We start from the raw sequence: 22,230 nt of genomic DNA, 5'->3' as shown, positions 1-22,230 counted from the left end.
TTGGCTTTTTTACCTGTACTCATTGTAGATATGGCATTTCGTAAGTGTTGATACCCTGATACGCAAAAATGACATATTTGAACCAAGGTTTTATTAGGGTGCTCTTCCCCAAGTCATATCATGACTAATCATAAAAAATAGAAAAATTAAATAAAAACCAGTTAGAATTGTAATGGGAATATGAAAATATTTATTTTATTTAAATTAGGTATACATAATTTATACATTTTTATTTAGATATTCGTAATCGTTTCCGTCATCACCATCGTTGGGTTTTCAGCTTTTTTTTTTGGACCATATAAAATTCTACGGTAGCACGGCTCTCCTGTAAAGACACCGCGGCGCACATTTTGGGAACCCCTGATATACACCATTTGCACATTTAATATAAATCGAGAAATATATAAATACCATATAATATTATAATACAAAAAAGCAGCACCAAACAATTCTCTTAACAATTTTTCACTTGAACGCTGAACAAATATGTGGTACGGGGATTTAAAAATAATAAAACTAGCTATGACAGTAGGTATAAATATATATACATAAATACACAGTAGTAGGAATGCATATATAGCAGGTAGGTCGACTCTTCCGGTGTTTACAAGTCGTTTCTTTTACCTCTAGTATCCTGCAGCAATATGATGTGCGCATATACACGTGTATAATAGAGTATTTGTTTTTATTTGCATAAATGTACATAACTACATATAAGTGCTTCTTACATAGGTACACTTTCGGCGGATGAAAGAATAACAATGTAAGAGTCGACGACAACGGATGCTGCAGGTTACCAGCATTTTCGAAAGACGATAACGTAATAGTATATCTGTATACAGCCAAATTTTCTTAAGTATAAAAACTAGAGATTATGTGTGTATATATTTGTACAGTTATAAGTATGAAATATATATACCCTAACTAAATGTTCAAACATTTCTCGGCAATGGTATTTTTTCTTCCGCAGTATTTTTTTCGCTTTAGATTTTAATTTGTTTAAAAGACCCGGACGACTTAATGGAATATAAAGAATAATATCTAAGGGTGTACCTAGATGGAAATTTATAGGGACACCAGCGCATACGAGTTGTATAATATCCAAACTACTGTGACAAAAAGATCCAAGGGGGTCATCCATTATATCCTACTTATATATTTAATAATATTCATTAGGAGTTGAACAATTTTGGGGGCCAGCCATTATATTATTTTTAAAACAATAATATTATATACGGCCCCGAAATCCATGGCGAATGTATATAATGGTATACAAATACAGCATGATAATAAATCAGCATTTTATGTTGCCACCAAAAAATACCAGACCCTCCTGCAGGTATATTATATTATACATTTAGTTGGCGCCGCCGTGGGTCATTTTTCATTTTGGCGGGTGAAACCACAGTTGCGCGCAGTAACCTACTCTTAGGCCTACAGAAAACTACCATATATGACGCTAAGGCTCCCTATAAATAAGTTATAAAAAATTTAAAACGCAAAACATCAGATTTGTTTTCGTTCTCACAAAGAATAACGCGGTTTTCATCGCAAACAAAATATTGCGTTGGCAAAAGTTTATAGTTTGCAAGGAACGTGGAGGGCACGGATGTTGTTTCTTTTTTAAAGTTTAACACAAATATTATTATTTTAATGATTATTAGCAGAACGTATAGAAAAATATAATGTTTAAGGCAATTACTTCCGAGTTTGCACAACAATTAATGAGGGCAAATGAATTAAGTATTTAATGCACGAGTGTTCAAACAATACCACGGAGATTTGAATTATCTGAACGCAGCATAATATAATACAATTTTAACAGGGTGTACAAATAAATAGGCTGAAAACGCGAAGTTTGATACACCACATAATAATAATAATAGGTATATCACAGCTGCTGTGGGAATATGAGGATGCTGGTATATTACGTGGAAAATATCGCAGAAAACTATAGTTTTTGTTATTGTCCGCTAAAATGCGGACTAGATAAGATCGAACTTAACCTATAATTTAACCAGAATAATAATCGTCTGTCCCCGGATAACGTCATTATTATTCCAGAGATAATGATATATATTATATACAGGGCGATTTATTAAGCGTAAAACACTCATTATCTCAAAAAGTATTAATGTTTTTGAAAATATTTTTTTACATAGTTTCAAGTTGTTAAAAAAACAACATTTTTATTAAAATTGTATTTTTAAATACTTTTTATCCTTATAACTTTTTAAGTTTTTACTGTTTTGAATGACAGCGTAGAGTTCTAATTTCATTTTCCAAAGCAGAATATTTTTCTAAGTATTTTAATACATAAATATCGAATTTAGGATGAGTAGTTAATGAGTTATAAGTATTTAAGGTTTAGACAAGCGGAGTAGTGGACACACATTTGCGGGGTAACCCCATACCACTCCACTCCACCCATCTAAACTTTAAATGCTTATACCTCATAGACTACTCGCCCTAAATTAGATTTTTATGAATGAAAATACTTAGAAAAATATTCTGCTTTGGAATATGAATTTAAAACTCTATGCTGTCATTCAAAAAAGTAAAAAACTTAAAAAATTATATAGATAAAAAATATTTTCAAAAACATAAATACTTTTTGAGATAATGAGTGTTTTATACTTTATGAATCACCCTGTATTATTATTGTGCGATGAAGTGGATCGCGCTCATCTATAACATATAGGTACATTTATGCTCCGATGCATGTACTTAAAAAAATATACAATATATATTATAATTTCCAATCAAGAAATACGTATACTTTACAAACAATAAAACAGGGTTACACGTGCGATTCGAAGGACGTCTATAAAAACAATTAGTTCTGGTAAGGCAGGTTACACCGCGGCACGTATAATATATTATATATTATATATTATTATATCGGTAAATCAATTAAGTTGGGGATTTGAAAAGCATAAAGCATTAGAAACGTTTCATTTGGTTGATTATACACGTGTGATAATATGTCATACGTATGCATATTATATATAGATAGTAAAAATAACAACGACAATTTTACGACATAATATTATATTATTATGTGAATCGCCGGATATAAAATACAAATATATTATGTATGAAAAGCGATCTCTAACGAACAAAAACAAAGATATTGCGTTTAGACACAGATTTAATAAAAACTATTATCTCAAAATCACGCAGGGTGTAAATACAATATCTATAGGTACCTAACAATATTTATAATTGGTAAGTATCTAAATCCATTTTGTATTATAGCCATAGATCTAATATCAATATTATAATTGTTAATCGTAGATTATTTAATTATTACCTGATTTCCGTTTCTCCGCGATTACCAACGATTTAGACCTCTTCACCCGGAGCGACCGGCGTTTGAGTGATCTCAGAAACGACTCGTGCACTCTGAGCACCGTGCCCCGGCTCGAAGGGGGTCCCATTTCGGTCTTGGGTTCCGACGACGACGGTGTCGTGGTCACCCATTTTGTGGCGGCACTTAACATCGTCACAGCACGACTGCGCACGATCGCGATAATAAACTATATACAGAATAGACCAGACCCGTGTAATTCGGCGATAAATGTGTAAAAAAAATTAAAGATATTTAAGTCGGAAACTTTTTGACGGCGGCGACGACGATGACGACGAATACGAGGACGCAGACGACGACGAACAGCAAACGTCTGCCGTAGCGACGCGAACACGGTGGAGTGCGGCGGGAGCGAGTCAGACCGCTGTCATGTGGCCGCGATAGTAGGGTCACGGATTCTCTTACCGTGCGCGCGCGTTTGTTTACCGGGCGGCGCGCGGCGGCGGCGATACTAGGCAACAGATGTTCCGGTCGGAGTAGAGGCGCATGCGTCGCCGTTGCGTATATCGTTGCCGGTTTTCGAGTGAAAAACGGAAGAAAGAATGACTGACACGCGTGCGTGCGCAACACTTTTGTACAAAAGCCTCTTTTTATCCGCTGTTTTAGACAAAATAAAAATATATTTTAATTTAATTGAGTAATGAACCCTGGGAAAAAAAAAATCCCCGGACACTTTGGTCGTTAACGATGTACGGGAGCCAAACACCGAAACATACGGAGAAAAAAATGACGCGATTCTTTTCATTAAAAGGCACTAAATCAACCCCTATTTTTATCAAACCAAACGCAAAATCCCCTCTGAGCGTTCCAAAAACGAAATGAAAAAAATGTCGCGGAAGTCTGGTCGCAATACCTACCTATATAATATACCTACGTGCATTTCGGAACTGGACTCGTACATAGAATATAACAATATAATCTCGCCGATTGTGTATACATATTACATAATATATTATATATAGCTGCTATGCATTTTTTTGAGGGACTTGTTTTTTAAAAAAAAAATGTTCACAATTCGCACGTATACTACTCTCAAAATCACTCGCCGTATGACGTTTTCGAAAACAACAAAACACTAAGACAAGGAAACGAATATTTTCCACCGCTGTGCTTATTATTATTAAATCAGTCATTTTTTGCAGCATATTGAACGCGTATTTATGTCGGTTATTTTTCTCCTATTATTCATCGCATAATAAAATATGAATACATACTTTGTGTGGGGACTGGGGTCTGGGGACGTCTCTCTGTGCCACATGATTACCTGAAGCCTATATATTCGTATAATACAACACGATATTGAATATACCTACGTTTACTTTCTAAACATTTGGGACGAGAATCGTCTAATATATTCAGAGTACCAGACATATAATATACGACACGATCGATATCATACAAATTATTATAATAGCTGATAAAAATTAAAAGTATGGTTCTCGCGCTATATATGATATTGTTGTTAATTATTGTTATCGACCAACGACAATAATATAATAATCTGATGTATCGTAAACTGCAGAACAGTGTGAGTTAATATTCTAGTATGTACGAGAACCTATTATACCTATATAATAATATATTGGTGGTAAAAGCACAGAATAGTTAAAATACCTCATACTATATACAGTACTTATAAACAATATACCTGTATTTGCACTGCATACCTCTATAGTTTATTATATTATAAATTTACTGTATTCGTTTTGTCATAGAAGCGTGATAAATTTGTTAAATTAATAACATGACGAAATAATGATGATGCCCTAACGATGCAAATGCAGACACGACCTTAATACTATATACATTTTTTTTAAATATAATTCCGTAAAAATATCGTATATACCTACAAACGCCTACGAAGTACACGTATATTATTGATTAAAGATGTTAATGTATAGTATAGGTACGTGCAGATGTACAACCATTCCCATACGCAGTGGAACACGAATGACATTATATTATTATATTTTGATTTAACGAAATAATAATAACAAAAAAAAAAACAGAACGATACGGACACGAGCTTGTTATATATCAACAGGAGATGGTGTGGATCTAGATAATAAATAAAAATAACAAAATTATTTGAATTATTGTTCCAAATTGATCTGCACCAGTATAAATCAGCTAACGATACATAATATATACTATATTATACGCTATTACACTTTTCTATTATATCATCTTAGGTTTATCTGCAATGCTATAATAAATAATTTATCATCGGTTCAATACTGACAGTAAAACAAAATCACCTAATCGTAATACATAATATATGATACACATATCGAATTTATAGTTTATACGTGCATGCGGTACCTATATGCAATGAAGCACCTAAACATAAAACCGACTTGTGTGATCAATAATCAATATAAAATAATATTTTAACCACAATTGTTATACACAACATAATTTAACATCAAACACACGTTAACATTATCGCATCGATAACGATGATAACACATGAACCAATATTTAACCGTAGTGGAAGTTAGCCCTCAAAGTTTACAGGTGACCGCGCATTAAAGTTTACCAGGTACACGTATAAATGTTGTAAATATACGTCTATATAGACAGGTCAACAATAATATAATAATAATAATAATATATGAAAAGAAATATTTGCTCTCTGTGGGCCGCGGCATTTGTTCAATTTTTTTTTGTAAACATTTTATCGGTTGGACTGGGAAAACCACGGGTCCTAACAGCTACCACTCGGACCCCGGTATAATAATATATTTGTATAATATATATAATATAACGCAGAGACGTAAATCAAAAAGATAGACAATCCTATACAGAGGCCGCACAATATAATAAAATATTATATTTTATACGGGAATTTGACACGGCGGGCACATCGTTTCGATTCGGACAGATGTTATTTAAAACGAGAAAAACTCCTCTGTGCCCGGCGGTGCACGCGACAACAACATAATAATATAATATAAATATTATATAACGCGCTGCACCAGCAGCAGCAGCAACGGACGCGAAAAAGTGTTACGCGCGAATATATTATATTGTACGGTATATATATTATGGTATATCCCGTAATATGATTATTATGTATAATTTACGACACATATACCTGCGGTATAAATATTACGAGGAAACCACCCACTAAAAAATAAAAACGGCAACGTACTATATAGTATACCTACGTGACGTTATGCAAATTCGAAAAGGTCGCTGTAAAAATCGACTGAACGGAGGCCTTCCCGGTGCATTTTTTATTTATTCACATCGTATGTGCGTGTGGCGTTCGCGTTCGACAAGGTTACATCATATATATATATGTATAATATAGGTATAAATGTTTACGACCGTCAAAAGTAATTAGCGGGACCCACCCTCTCACCACCCGACGATATCGGCGCGGCTCCTGTGTACGTTGTTACTATATAATGGAAAACACGCGCACTGCATATTATAACACTAATATTATATTATTATCGGCCTTTGGACATAATATCGAACGAAAAGTACTAATGTTTAGTTCCTTTTTAGTGCTCAGCGATTATCGCAATAAAATATCATTTCTATAAACGCCACACGAATAATGCGACAAGTCCGGTGTGCACTTAATACTTATAGATTTAGGCAATGCTTAACAATTCTACTAGCTATATGTATATACTCACGCTCCAGCGCTGTATTATATTATATTAAATAGGTTAGAATGGCGTGTAAATAATATAACGTCATTAAGATTGAGTTAGGTTACTAGCCGGACGCGTGCAAAAATTATGATTATAAACGAGTTGGTTTAGTTTGTTTTACCGATTTTATTTTTTTTTTTTTATGATTATTTCATAAAGAACCTAAAATACGTATGAAACTATCGAATTGTACAATTGTCTAGTACGATGGATATTACATTAACGATGGTCGTTATATAGCCACTTATATTATAATCTTAAACAAAATAAACATAAATGTTATACCTAGGTATTGTGATAGGAAAAATGTACTCGAATACACTGCAGACATTGTCTAATGAATCGATAAATGTTTTTATAATAGAAACATCAGACAATGACCTAAAGGAATTTTTACAAGGTAGCTATAAATTAAAAACATTCATCTCTGCCTCGCATAATATATTAAAAGTTCCGCAAAGAGTATAATCTAGAATTTACAATTATGCAGGTATGATGTTATAAATAATAAGTATATAATATCAGTTATCTGTCGAACGCATGTCATATTAAACTTATTTATATTAAGATATATATATATATATACTATACTATTATTGCAGTTTTTAATATAAGTAAGCTATTATTATTATAATATGTAGGTATAATATATAATGTTCCGTTGTACAGTCGCGTCGGCAATCGACGGTTTTCCTACGCAATGCGTTTCACGAGAGGTATATATAGTGACTATACCTACTCTCGAGGTAATTTTTTAAGATATTTGACTCGAGGAGCGCATATATTACAATATTATATTTATGTATATTGTTCTCACATTGTGTAAATATACTAGAAAAATATATACAAAAAAAATCATTATAATAATATAGTACAATAACGCGTGTGCCCTTCGATATATAATAACGAATAATATAGGTAGGTCACAAGACGGTGGCGGTGGTGGCGAACTGTCAGCCGCGTTGTGTTCACGTGTTGACGTGAACGACGTGCGCGTAGAGGGTTGGCTTGTGAAGAGAGGAGAGGAGTGACGCTCGCTCACCTCTACAAGTGTCATTGGTTTTTAATTTTTCGATACGGAGACACCAAAAGGAAGACCCGTCACAACTGTCAGTTTTGAGAGCCCATAGATAATAATATACATAACCTATATAATATATTTTTCATTGTATACCACGGCACAGAATCGGAGAGACCCGGCGAGGGCAACGCGGTCGTGTTTTGACTCTTTTGTTGTCCTATTGTAGTTGTATACATATATATATTATATATATATATATGGAGCAGAAAGACCTTGAAAGATACGGGAAACAGACGAAACCACTATGGGTGAATTCAACGCATGCCCTCATTTTACCTCCAGCCAAAGGAACAATCTCCATCCGTATATTATGGGGATGCTATCTCCACTCGGATCCGATAAATCATTCGAAATTGGTTCGAAATTCGCGACATACCCGCGCGCGAAAACAGGACGCGCGCTTCTACCCGGCCAACCGCACTACCACTATCAGCTGCCGCTCTATAATACATACACACCCAGCAAGAACTTATATAAAATATATATATATATATGTTTAAATAATTGAACATGGACTATGGACAATAATACCGTATACATTTGTACAGGGGTGGCCATTACGGCAATATCTGTCATATAAATACATGCTGCATACGCAAAGCAACTAATGGTAATCTGAAACACGAAACACTGAAAATCACTGTTTACTACCCTTAAAAACCCTTCTACCATGTAAGATGTAACAATATTTATAACTATTAATAAAACATATGTTGTAAATAGTGGATCCCATACTTGCTACATAATATCATGTGCCCAAAAATGTTTATAATTATGTAACGATTTGATAAGTAACAGAAACAACGTTGATATTATACTTTTTAGTATACTCACTCTCAGTAATCTAAAACGCAGTTTGACACTAACTGTACCGGCTTATATTTTATATGACGAGAGAAATATAACGAAAAGTATACCGAAACCGGCTGGACTCTACAATCAAAAGGGAGTATTCTCGTTTGCCGCCCCAAAATCCTAATACAATAATAATAATATAATATACTGACATGCTCGATGCTCTTACACACTCATACTCGCTCTCTCTCTACACACACACACATACAATATTTGTTGTATATTTTATATATAGGTACTGATAATCCGGACGGACCTCCCGCACAAGGAGCTTCAGCAGCGGGGTGGGGTGGAGTGGGTTGCGACCCGTGCCGTCGCTGCGTGAGGGGGTGGATGAGGAATATACGCCTTCGGCCGTCCTTTTATCCGTTCGATTATATAACGTATTGTATAATATACGACGCGCGTGTGCGTGTATTATATTATACATGTTGTATGTACCTACGGGGTTACAAGGAGATGAAAAGAACATATATGTATAATAATAATATATAGAATATAGAAAGAAAAAAGGGGTTCGAAGAGTATCAATACAATTTGTACTAATTCGGCGACGTTGTCGTCGTCGTCACTGTATAATATATTACTGCACATACAGTTAGTCGGGTGCCGTGTTTTACAACAATAATATGTGATACGGTACAGCTGTTTCGCGCATTCCAACTGTCACCAGCCGCGAAGGAGGCCATAAATATAATAAAAAAACAATACAAACGGGGGCCGCGGTCAATGTCATCGTATAATATACAATATTATAATATTATGAACGTACACCGTCGTACGCGCTATAAACACGCGCCGCGTCAGGGACCGGTGGATTTAGAGCACAAAATTTATGCAAAATATCGTTATTAATAATAAGTCGCAGCCGTTGTTGTAGCGCCGTGCTCAGTCATTCGAGATTCTGTAGACCACTGCGGCACTATACTTTGTGTACAACGTATACACGTACAATATGTGATATAATACAAGTTACCTAAAATATTGATAAGATAGCTCGTTGATTGATATTGCAATAATTTTTTCCTGCAGGTAATTATGAGTTTAAGTCGAAATTAAAATATTTAAAAATGATCTTCTCGTGTCGCTTAAAAAACCGTATAAATAATGCCGATTTGCAAACGTCAGCATGCTGCGGTTAATTTATCCTTAGTTTTAAAATTTTAATATGTTCCGTTAAATATTAAAATAGATGTGTAAGTACCTACTAAGTTTGAACGGGAAGAGCGCGGATGATATTATTTAGCTAGGTACCTACATGATAACAAAAACGATGGACACCTACATCATAATATTGCGAAGCTGCTATATATTATCGCGTGGTCAAACACCAGATGGTAACGTGTGATAATTGCAATTACTCCATACTAGTATAACATACACAATATAACATAATAGTATAATATTATCTTACATATATTACGGAGTTTCACGTTATGCGCTTTTCATATAGGAAGCGGTTAAAACTACGTTCCGAGGCGTTGCGCACGCGTCACTTTTTTAATTGCTTCACTTTTCGTATACTTGCTATACATATTATAATACCATACGCGAATGCGTTTAAAATATATACAACGACACGGCTTTTGCGCGTTGCTACAGTTACAGTCTGCGGCAATGCAATAATTATACTAAACAATCGCGGCGAAAAAAATAAAATAAAAATGTTAATATATTTTTAATATTTATATCATAACGGCGCCAAACGGCCGAAACGTTGACGCATAACATAAATTACCATTTACTACACGCGCGTGCGGTCACTCGGGTTATTGAATTCCCTCGGGCGGATGAACAACGCGAGACGAAACCGATTAAAAACCACAATTTATGCATAGCTGAATTACAGAGACGAGCGTACTGCACGAGCGATTGAACCCGCGAATTTGGGGTAACCGGCACTGAATCAGAACTATATTATAATACCAATATTGATTATTTGTTAGCATTAAGCGCTATTGTACATCGAAAGGCAATCTCAGGCAAGGTACCAGGACGAGTATCGATTGGGAAATGGGAAACGATAAAAACTTTCAAAGCACAATCAAGAAAAACATTTTGAAAAAGAACTACCCATCCGCTAGTATATCCTATCCAAAAGACTAATCAGAAGACAATATATGTAGTTGAAAAGTTTGTTTTACACCGAGAGTTAAACCGAACGGTATGACAAATACAACTACGATAGGTGCCGTCATTGTTTAATACGCGTGTACAATTCTAATATTCCAGTGCTGTGCCCGAACGCATAGACGCATAGTCGCACGTTTTCGGAGAGAAAATATATTTGACACATTCCTAAACACAACCGTATAACAAACGCACATTCTGTATACTAATACGTATAATATATATTAATACAATACCGCCGGCTAAACCGAAAAACCAAGTCTGCGACTGAAAACTATCATCTGCCGATAGGTGTATAATATTATAATATTACTTAGCTAACGGTTTTCTTTTCTCTCGACACATAGGTACAATATAATATCATACACCTTACGTATTTATAATACTATAGTAATAAGAATTGATAAAATGATAACTAAATAATATGGTTATTCGAATCTCATCTTCGGCTGACGGATCCTACTTACACGGTTCGTATACGAGCACATATTTTAGATTCCGTGCAGAGCGATGAATATATTGATTTTACAATGGCGAGTGTGTTAATTATTTTATTTCAGTCATCACCTATGGGGCCATAAAAATGGTTCAATTTTTTACTTCAGCATCTTTTCTGTTAGAAAAGTGAATCTAGTTGGTACTTTGAGGTGTTAACAGTAATAAATACCCAGAAGTTTTCAAAAATATTAAAATTGAAATTAAGATAAAATTATATATGATTTTTTAGGTGTCGTTAGCTTGCAGAAGTCTGGACAGATGGGTTTCCTCGAATATATTATATTATTATACACTTTGAGAAACTATACCAAGAAAAACAAAAAATTACTTCTACAAAGTACCATTTAATCATAAGTTTTGAATATACACGAAACTTTGTTCGGAATCAAATACGCATGTATTTATGATAAGAGCTGATACGGGTCACTGGGTGCAGCTTTCCCGCTTTCCTACATAAGCTTATGAGAAAACACGATGGCCCCCCGCCCTTCAGTATACATATATATTAATATATTATAATGGTACCACTAAGTAAAACTCAGTAAAAAAATAAATAAATCCTTGTGTTCCAACTGCAGTCGTATATACTAGACGCATATACGTGCGACATATGTAGAGCGTGTCGTTCAGACTTTGGCTGTGAGCCTGAATCTCCCAGTTGCACACAATACTATTATAACACGTATTATATAAAATTATATGAACTCGACAATTATATACCTATGGAGTATAGACCACTATAGGTGTTCGCGATTCGGCAGATAGACACGAACATTTTTAATAATATCATCTCTATATTGCATATAATATATAAATAGGTCAGATAGGTGGCTAAACGATCGTGGACGATTTCAAAGTTAATCACACTTTTGTTAGAATTTATTATTATACTTATCTAGTAGATAAGTCACAATTTTAATTTTGTTGAATGTACAATAATTATATGTTCATTATTAATATCAATTATAAATACTTAAAAAAAAAATTATGGAAGTCAATCATCAAAGGAAAAATAATTTCTCAGTAGATCTTTATCAAAAACAAGTTTGACCCCATATAATATATAATTAAATGATCACTTTTATAAAGGTATGCCGTCTATTACACTAATACCAAGTCCACGCTAGACTACTGGAGATGTTGTTTATATATTATTTATAAATGGCGATTTCCCCATACAAACATCGTATATTGGAACAATAAAATTGGTGTGACAATCCCGTCTTATAAGCAAACAAGGAATCTTATCGGTCGTCCATCGGAAGGTTCAGCGAAGACGAGGGAGTCAGGAATATACTGTAATCTGTATTCATAATAAATATGAATGAAAGAATAACATAATATCAAAATTCGAAAGCATTTATTGTGACAAATGAAAATTCCTAATGTATATAGTTAAATAGTCATTACCTAACGGTCCTAACGTGAATAACAAAATGTACAATTATTATACGCATAGGTAATTATATTGTCATTGAACACCAACGACCTGTTAACGCGCAATCCAACATGCGCAGGTAATCTTAAATCGATGCGGCACACGAAAGCCGATCGTTAATGACGCTGAGTAAAACAAATACAAGAATTCAATAAATATGCACGGGTACGTTAAGTCTTAAAGAAGAAAATACAAGTGAAATGAGAAGGAATGAACAATGGCGGCGTGTCCGAGGTATACTGCTGATTTAACAGCACCCAACCATTGATTATGAATTATATTAGCATTTATAATTAATATCGCGTCGAAAACAACGGGTCATCGGTGAAAACAAACTGATAGAGACGCTATTCGCGGCGTACAGGGGTCACTTTTCTGTACCCAACAGGAAACTAATACTGTTAGTGTCGGGCCACACGATGCGGTATCACCGCATGTGGTGGAAAAATTTGCGGCAATACCGGATAGGTCATGTTCAACCACACGATGCGTTTTCGCCGGATGCGGCAGACTAAAATAATTATTTATTTATTTACAAATTATAGTTCCTATTTATGTCACTGGTAAGTATGATAGGTCAGTGTGATATTGGTTTTCGTCAAGTACAGTTGCATGTTTTTACAGTTTAATCATGTGTGATAATTTACTTTTGAATATAATATGTGCTGCGGAAGCTGCCGGTGAACTAGATGAACCAACTATTCCTACTCCTAAAGTAAGGAAATATTGGGTTCATCCAGTTCATTCAAAAATAGAAGGTGAAAATTATTTTTCTATCTTTTATGAAAATATTCGAAAATTTCCCTTGAAGTTTTTCGAATATTTTCGTATGTCAATTACTTCATTTGATGAATTGTTAAAAATATTGAGGCCTTATTTGACAAAGCAGCAAACAAACATGAGGAATCCTATCAGCGCAGAACTAAGACTAACAGTCACGATAAGGTAAGAAAAACTATAGAAAAACTAGAATACTATAATATTAATTAGTGTGTATATAAATGTGTATGTATAATACCTATAATATTTTTAATATTTACATAATATTATGACGAGTGGAAAGTCACAGTTTTAATAGTTTAAAATATTGAAATAAACTTATTTAATATTTTCACCTGTATCGAAGTACAGTATGACGCACTCATCGTTATTTATGTAAATACCTATTTAATGAACTAATATAATTAATTATACTAATATAATTACCCAGCAATGATGTAAATATATCAAATTAAATTAAAAAATAAAATAATAATTCTTCATATTGGTGTAAAGTTCTGGACTCTAGAAAGTTTAATTACTTGGACAATATAAATTAACCAACAAAATTCTCCTTTATTTTGTGTTAAAGATTTATACTATTTTTCAATAAGTGCACATCAAAATATAAAATAGTAATGTTAGTAATAATAATAAAATATAAAAAGTATATTATAATAAAATAAAAATCAACTTAAATAGAACTCAAACATAAAAATTAACCTTTTTATCATTTAAAAATACAAATAAAACCTTTTACTTTGTATAGCTTAAATAAAGCAAATATCTTTTTGTATTATTACATTTTTTATTATGCATATAAATCCTTTCTTAGAATTACTTAGGAACTTGGAGGTAAACTATCTGATTGATGATGTGGATATAGAGCTTGAGGTGGAGATGGATAAGGATCTTGAGTTGAATGTGTAATACTTGGATACCATTGACTATTTTGTAGTAGATTTTGGTTTGGTAAATGCAAAGTAGAGGAATATTGAGGATAGACCGCATTATTTTGATTTGAATAGGGTTGAGAATAAACTGAACTACTACTCGTCGAAAGCTGTACATTTTTAAAAAACTGTAGACTATTTAAGCGAAATTCTAACTTTTGAGAATCGTTTAACTTTTTATAGTCCGGTAGCAAAGATAATAAAAAATGTTTATCGGGATCAATGTTTTGAGTTAGCTCTATATATGACAGTAATTTATTTTGAAAAGGAGTAGTGGTCGGTTCTTTTTGATTTTTTTTTGATTTTTTTGATTGAAAATTAACTGTCTGCTCCATGCTAACGGCATCCCGTTTATTCACTGCATTACCAACTTCAATAATTTGATCATCACTATCAACAATAATTTGCGCACTAGTATCGCAGCTTTCAACAGTTTCATCAAGATCATCCTCAAAATTTCCGAACGTACTACGCAAACATTTAATTTAATTTTACATTATTTAACAGTGCATTAAGTTTTAAATATAAATTCTACAGCGTATAGTTTTATTACACATGTGATATACAAATAGATAAGTACCTTCTTCTTTCAGTTACTGGCTTCAAAAATGATAATATCTCAGCGAAATGATATTTTTTTCTATTGGAGGCACTAGCACCTGATTTGATCGAGTTTTCTTGTTTAATGTATTTCAAGTAATTATCACGTAAGTGTCTCCACTTTTTGTCTTTTATGTCTTTAACTGAAATTTAAATTTAAAAAAGGGGTCAAGTGGATGTCGCTCTGTTGTACAGTAGTTTACAAGTTAGTCACTGTAATGGATAGTATTAAATAATAGTAGTATATACATATATTATATATATATATTGTATATTAAATCAAGATAAATTATGAATATTTAGTAACAATTAAAAAACAACATAATTATTTTTTTTAAATAGATATTTGTCAACTGGTACATGTTTCAAAGCTCTGCAATTCGACTTTCATATTGGGAAAAGTACAATTGCAGAGATTGTTAGAGAAGCTTGTACAATGATTTGGACAATTTTGCAGCCTTTAGAAATGCCACAACCCACTACAAATCAATGGCTTGAAATAGCAGGTACATTTTATTCAAAAACGAATTTCCCAAACTGTTTGGGAGCTATCGACGGTAAGCACATCAGGTGCAGAAATCCTCGAAATTCGGGATCATATTATTTTAACTATAAAAAATATTTTTCAATAATTTTAATGGCTGTGGTTGATGCTAACCTGAGTTTTGTTGTAATTGATGTCGGAGCTTATGGAAGAGAATCGGATTCAAACGTATTCAAAGAATGTCCATTTGGCAAAAAACTATATTCTGGTCAGCTTAATATACCAGAACCTGCATACTTGCCTAATACCCAAAACGTTGTACAACCATATGTATTTGTAGCAGACGAGGCATTTGCACTCCATAAAAATTTACTAAGGCCATATCCAGGACGAGGCCTTACTGACAAACGTCGAATTTTTAACTACAGGCTCTCTAGAGCTAGACGAACTGTGGAATGCGCATTTGGAGTGCTGTCAAACAAATGGAGGGTGTTGCATACCCCTTTGCTGGTAGAACCAGATTTTGCAAATGAAATTATCAAAGCATGCTGTATATTACACAATTTTGTGCGTCAAAGGGATGGTATCAATTTTGACGACATGGCAACGAGTCAATTAGTCGATGACTTGGAGGTTCGGGGAACAGCACCACGTACACAGGGATTACAGGTCAGAGACTACTTTTCCGATTATTTTATGGGTCCAGGCGCAGTACCATTTCAGTACACATGTATTTAATGTTTTGTATTTTAAGTTTAAAATAAATACATGACATTATACAGATTTTACTTATTTTATGAAGAAACAGATTACACATAATTATTTATTATTATTTTATTTAAGTTATATCTAGGAGATTACCTAAAATGTATTTATTTACATATTTCTGTTTTTTTTAAAAGTTTTTTTTTTAGCTTTTGATATTGTACAGGTTATTACAATATTCAATTTGTGATATATATTTAATTTTATTATATTTTAAAATACAGATATATATTTTCAGTACTGTATAATTATATAGCGTTATAAATGTAAAATGACCTACTGATAACTTACCTCTTTCATCCTTTTCTGTAGCTGAAAGCTCATTCCAGTCACTATACATCGTTTCACAGACCGAAGTCCAAGCCAAAGCTTTAAAATGTTTATTATGGTAATCGCTATCACCAATATTCCATAGACATGGTTTCGATTCTACTTCAATTATTAGTTTTTCGTAATCGAACATTTTTATTTAATATATTAATTACTTTTTTTACATAAAAATAAAATAAATAAGTTCACCGCATACGACACTGCCGGATCGTGTGGTCGAACTATACTAAAATAATGTATATTTGGAGTTTGTCCGGTATTGACGATCCGGTACCACCGCAACATGTTGCGGTAGAGACCTGCCGGAACCGGCAAAAACGTGTCGTGTAGACCAAAATTAAATTAATAATTTAATATAATGTATTTTTAAAATATTTCCGCCGGATCCGGTGTCGCCGTATCACGACGGATCCGGTAATACCGCATCGTGTGGCCCGACACTTAATTATTTACTATAGATTTATAAAAGTTTAGCAGGGGCTCGTCTAGACTATAAAAACTTATATAAATTAAAACAGTAAAGATTTGATGTTTAAAAAAACAATACAAATCACGGAGATAATCGGTAACGTTACACATCAATAGAAAGTTGAATTTAATAACAAACATAATAAAACCGAAATCAAACGCAAAAACGTTGTAATGTTCACAGATAATCGCCGATTCACGTTAAATATATAAAAGTTGCAGTATTAATAATTACTATGACCATTGACCACACTGTAAGATATAACCTCGTATTTATTATAATTGCAAGTAAGTACTATGAATAATAATATGTAAGTACGACTGGAACAAATTAATAATAAAATTAGTGACCACGTATTTTTTCATGGTTTTCAGAGTCGTTCTTATTGCTAGCTAATACGTCAAAATGATACATATCTACCGTAATAATGATATTATGTTATATTAGTATCTAATAATTTGTTACCGAAAAAATTATGTAAAACAGTTTTTAGGCGAGGCCAAAACGAGAAAAGGCACGCATGCCTACGTCACGAGTTCTTGCAGTTACCAGCTATATAGGCTATAACTATATTATGTATTAATAACTGAACCGTCCGCCGACACGTGTGATAAACACCAACGATGGATAACCATAAATAAAATAATCGCGCATAATAAATATGAACTATAATAATATTATAACAATAATTCCTACGGCCGGACGACCTTATTCTAGACATGTACCTGTGGATAAAATGCATACGCATGGCGTTATAGACGTGCGTGAAGTTGGACCCCCACCGTGACCAATTTATTTGAAAGTTATGTTCTCATTTTGCAAATAATTTGAAAATATTTGCAAATTGGTTTTCAGAATTTGCAAATAAATTCCCTGTCTAGTATAAAAATATAAGATTTTTTTATTGAATACAGATTTTGTATATAATATAATTTTTTTTTATTTAATATAGATTTTTTAATAAGATATTTTTAAATAATCCTTATAGACAAAAATAAACAATGCGATTTTAATAAAAATCTAATTCTTAAAAAAGCCTAAAATTAGAATCTCATAAAAATCAAATTTGAATAAAAATAAATCCTTAGACAAAAAAATTAAAATTTAACTTTTTTAAACAATCTAAATTAAATTTAAAAAAATTAACAGACGTGCATTATAATCAATAAACCTGGCTGTATCGAGTATTTGAATACATACACATACGCGTAAAGTATACAATTATTTGAATGTAGTTACAGGATCATCGAAGAAATACACGTACTATTTATCTATATTATGTGGTCCAAGATTTATAAACGTAGTCCAACCCAAATCTCAGATTCAGTTAACGACACCGTTTGGCGGTAAAAAAGAAATATTTTTACCTCCCGATACGGTCATCGTAATATTATTATTCTTTTATTGACCACTTGGCACGTCGAAACGATAATTCCGAAACCGACCGATATTTCAAATTCCATCGTTTCGTACGTAAAAAGAAGTACAAATATATAATATATACGACAAATTATGACTATATAATATATAGCAGCCATTGTACCTATTTAAATAATCGACAAAATACATTTATAAACCATAGAATGTTGAAAGACTAAATAAGAATGTTTCAATGACAATTTAAATAATTGCAAAGATGTGACGTTTCTTCTGTAAGCCACCCCAAGTGGTTTTCCTGTACATAATAATATACTACTTATATTTTGACGTTTCTACCATGACCTGATATTTCCCCACGTGTGACTGAGTAACTAAGTAAAACTATTCAACTATGCACTTGGCTTTTCGAAGAACTTATATACATTTAGGACACATAACTGGTATACATATTTCCGAAAGTGTATAAAACAAAAAATAAGTAATATATACAAGGCTTTATGATTTTTGAGTTGGTCGGGACACTTCCAAGCCCGAGTTTGATGTCTCGTATTCATCATACCTATATATATATATATATAATGCGATATATATATTGAGATATCAGACGTATATATAATATTATGTGTCAAGCCCTATACGCCGTCGTCGCCGCCAAAGCTGTGGTAGTGGTGGTGGTGGTGGTTTTAATTCACGTTTGGCAAAGCTGTATAATACCGCATAAAATGTACAAAGAAAATTATTTTTAGCATTAACGGAAATCGAAAATTTACAACAGTGGTCCGACTTAAAAATAAAAGATTCTGGAAAACGTAACATCAACGTCTGAGTCACAGTCGGCAACGCATATATTATATTTATCGTCTGCGCGCCACAACAATAAAACACGGTTATATTTTCAACATGGCTCTGCGACTGCGTCATGGATAATATATTGTATAGATGTTTAATACGATATATGTATCATAAATTCGTATTTACCTATACACGTCCGTGGATTTTAATCACAGTAAATCTCATGTGTGTTGTATCGTTGTAGTAATAAACTGTCATAAAAAAGAAGCGCTTGTAAATTTAGGCACACCACATTGAGTAAGTAGTAAATATACTAATAGCAAATTGCACCCATAATATCTAAGTAACATTGAATTCATCGATATCTATTATATATATTTTAAATACTGTTGTTCATTTATTGGTGAATATGTAAAGATTATGATGTCCCATTACTATTACTATATGCTGAATGTTGATATATAAATTATCATAAAAATAATATTTCTATTGCAGGGCGCAATTTATGATATAGAAATTTGTACCTGAAAAATATCGGGCGCAATTAACTAAATAGAAATTTGTATCTGAAACATACAGGGCGCAATTTACCACAAAGGAATTTATACCTGTAAAATATCAGGCGCAATTAATAATTCTTACCCTTTGTTGGAAGCAATAAATTTACGTTTGTCCAAAAAAGTTGGTGAACTTGTACGTATAAGCTCTATTATATGTGTTAAAAAGTACTTTTCACACTATTTATATATGATTGGTCATTATCATTAAAATAAGAACAATATATTTTTTTAATGCTATGCCTAATTATAATTATTTTTTTTCATATAGATTTTTAATTTCATATTCTAAAGCAAAATATTTTACTGAGAATTATAACACTCAAAATCAAATTTTAAATAAATAATTAATTTAAGTAAAAAATATTCAAAGTTTTTATAAGTGGTGCCTCTCCTCCATTTCACTCTGCGCATCTAAACTTTAGATAGTATTAGGTATAATTAGGTCGCAGTTTCGTCACGCGCCGTTCAAACCACAAACTGGAGCCCTATATCACCCTGTACAGCTGTACCAATACATTCCTAATATCTGCAGTCACAGGTTTATTTCGTCCAACAACTCGGAAAACCTCACACCGAACACGCGACGCCTTTACTAAGAGGATATTATTATAAATATTTCGATGAGCTAACAGAAAACAATATATACGAATGACTCACTGCGTGCAGTATAGAACATGAGATAAAACAGCCAAGTGGCGACGTTCTGCCGATGGGACTTGATTACTTGAACGATGGCCAGAAAAATAAGTCATAGCCCATAGGACGCAACGCGTCTCACGAGATATCATATTATATGAATGTATATAATAAAATATTATGCATTAATTAACCAGTTGGGAATGAGAAAAACTTTTAAAAAGTGCTTTTATAAACGCACGATTAATTTGTCCCCGGTGAATTTTTTTTAATTTAAACGCTCTATTTACTTGATTTTTTTACTTACAAATTATTTCTTATAATAATAATAATTGTATATAGTTTTACAGGAAATCTTGTACAGGTTAGTGTTAGACAAAGGATACACATAATGTAAATACAAATATTCCAATAATCATCATCAATATATCATAATAATATGCTGCGCAAAAGTAATGTACCAACATTATTGTTTTGTTTTGTTATTTTTTGTTAAATAAACGTCTGTTTAAAAAGTATATAATATAATATAATAATACGGTGGCGCAAATAAATGAACATGCTGCGAGCACGACAGTTGAAGGAGATACATGTTAAAACACGAGTAGAATTTAATTTTATAACAAATTATTCATGATTAAATTGCAGAACGAAAAACAAACCCTATAAACTGCAGTGGTATACAAATCTACACAAGCGGTCATTTTTAAAATTTCCAATGAACACAACTTTTAGGTTTTTAACCCAACATACAATTTATTCATTTCATAATAATTAGAAGTAGAATAATTTTTTGAAAAACTTGACGAATTATCATCAAATATTGCAATAATAGTTTTTTATTTGTAAAAATATTTTATGTTTAATTATGATTGTATTTAAAAGCTACATCCCTACATTATGCTTAACCTATATATGCCATGCAAAAGGGCAGGGGTACCCCTTAAAATTGTGCTGCATGACTCCAACATGTAAACTTTAAACGTTTTAATATTTTGACATTTTAATATGAAATAGTCTGCTTAGAAATACTAAACAAAAATACAGTGGGAATTATTCAAATTATATGTACATTTTTTTACAAAACCTCCAAAAATAGTGTTTTAATGCTATAAAATCATCCTGTAACTATACATTTTTATGTACATACAGCCTAACAAATTATACAAGGTTTGCTCAACGCATGTCCCCGGTTAAAGAATTGTTTATTGTCCAGTAGTTGCTTACTATAATTATACTATGGCCGTCAAAATGGTTTTCAAATCAAATGTGAATTTAACAATCTCTATTCATACAAAACCTTATCGAAGCTTGCCTAATACACGTTTCAACCACCTGACATAATAATAATAAAACAAGTTATTATATCGTTAAAATTGAATGTTTTGACAAGCATGCACGATATTATAATTTATAATCCAAAAATATAACAAACATTTATTATTTTACTATAACAAGTTAC

General features: G+C 32.6%; 3 protein-coding genes across 4 annotated transcripts in view; 2 read left to right on the top strand and 1 right to left on the bottom strand.

Annotated features, from left to right (window-relative positions):
- LOC132949970 (centaurin-gamma-1A) overlaps nt 1-22,230 on the bottom strand; it is a 114,748-nt gene that overhangs the window by 53,728 nt on the left and 38,790 nt on the right. The window contains exon 1 of one of the 2 annotated variants that reach the window (XM_061021109.1): nt 3,314-3,731. The exons of the other annotated variant lie outside the window; for it this stretch is intronic. Coding sequence (XP_060877092.1) covers nt 3,314-3,503 — 190 coding nt within the window. The 5' untranslated portion in view covers nt 3,504-3,731. Of the gene's footprint in view, nt 1-3,313; nt 3,732-22,230 lie in introns of those variants that run through there. 2 annotated transcript variants of the gene reach the window in all.
- Nucleotides 13,448-14,032, top strand: LOC132950785 (uncharacterized). Its single transcript, XM_061022344.1, has one exon. The coding sequence runs from the start codon at nt 13,672-13,674 to the stop codon at nt 13,987-13,989; it is 318 nt and encodes a 105-aa protein (XP_060878327.1). The 5' UTR covers nt 13,448-13,671; the 3' UTR covers nt 13,990-14,032.
- On the top strand, nt 15,678-18,283 carry LOC132950573 (uncharacterized; the record flags this gene model as incomplete). Its single annotated transcript, XM_061022086.1, has 1 exon — nt 15,678-18,283. A coding segment is annotated over one exon (897 nt), but the record flags the coding sequence as incomplete, so codon positions are not given.

This window comes from Metopolophium dirhodum, chromosome 8 (genome assembly GCF_019925205.1).
Source record: "Metopolophium dirhodum isolate CAU chromosome 8, ASM1992520v1, whole genome shotgun sequence".
Classification (NCBI taxonomy): domain Eukaryota; kingdom Metazoa; phylum Arthropoda; class Insecta; order Hemiptera; family Aphididae; genus Metopolophium; species Metopolophium dirhodum.
Note: the sequence above shows the minus strand (reverse complement) of the source record. Positions and strands in the feature narration are given on the sequence as shown.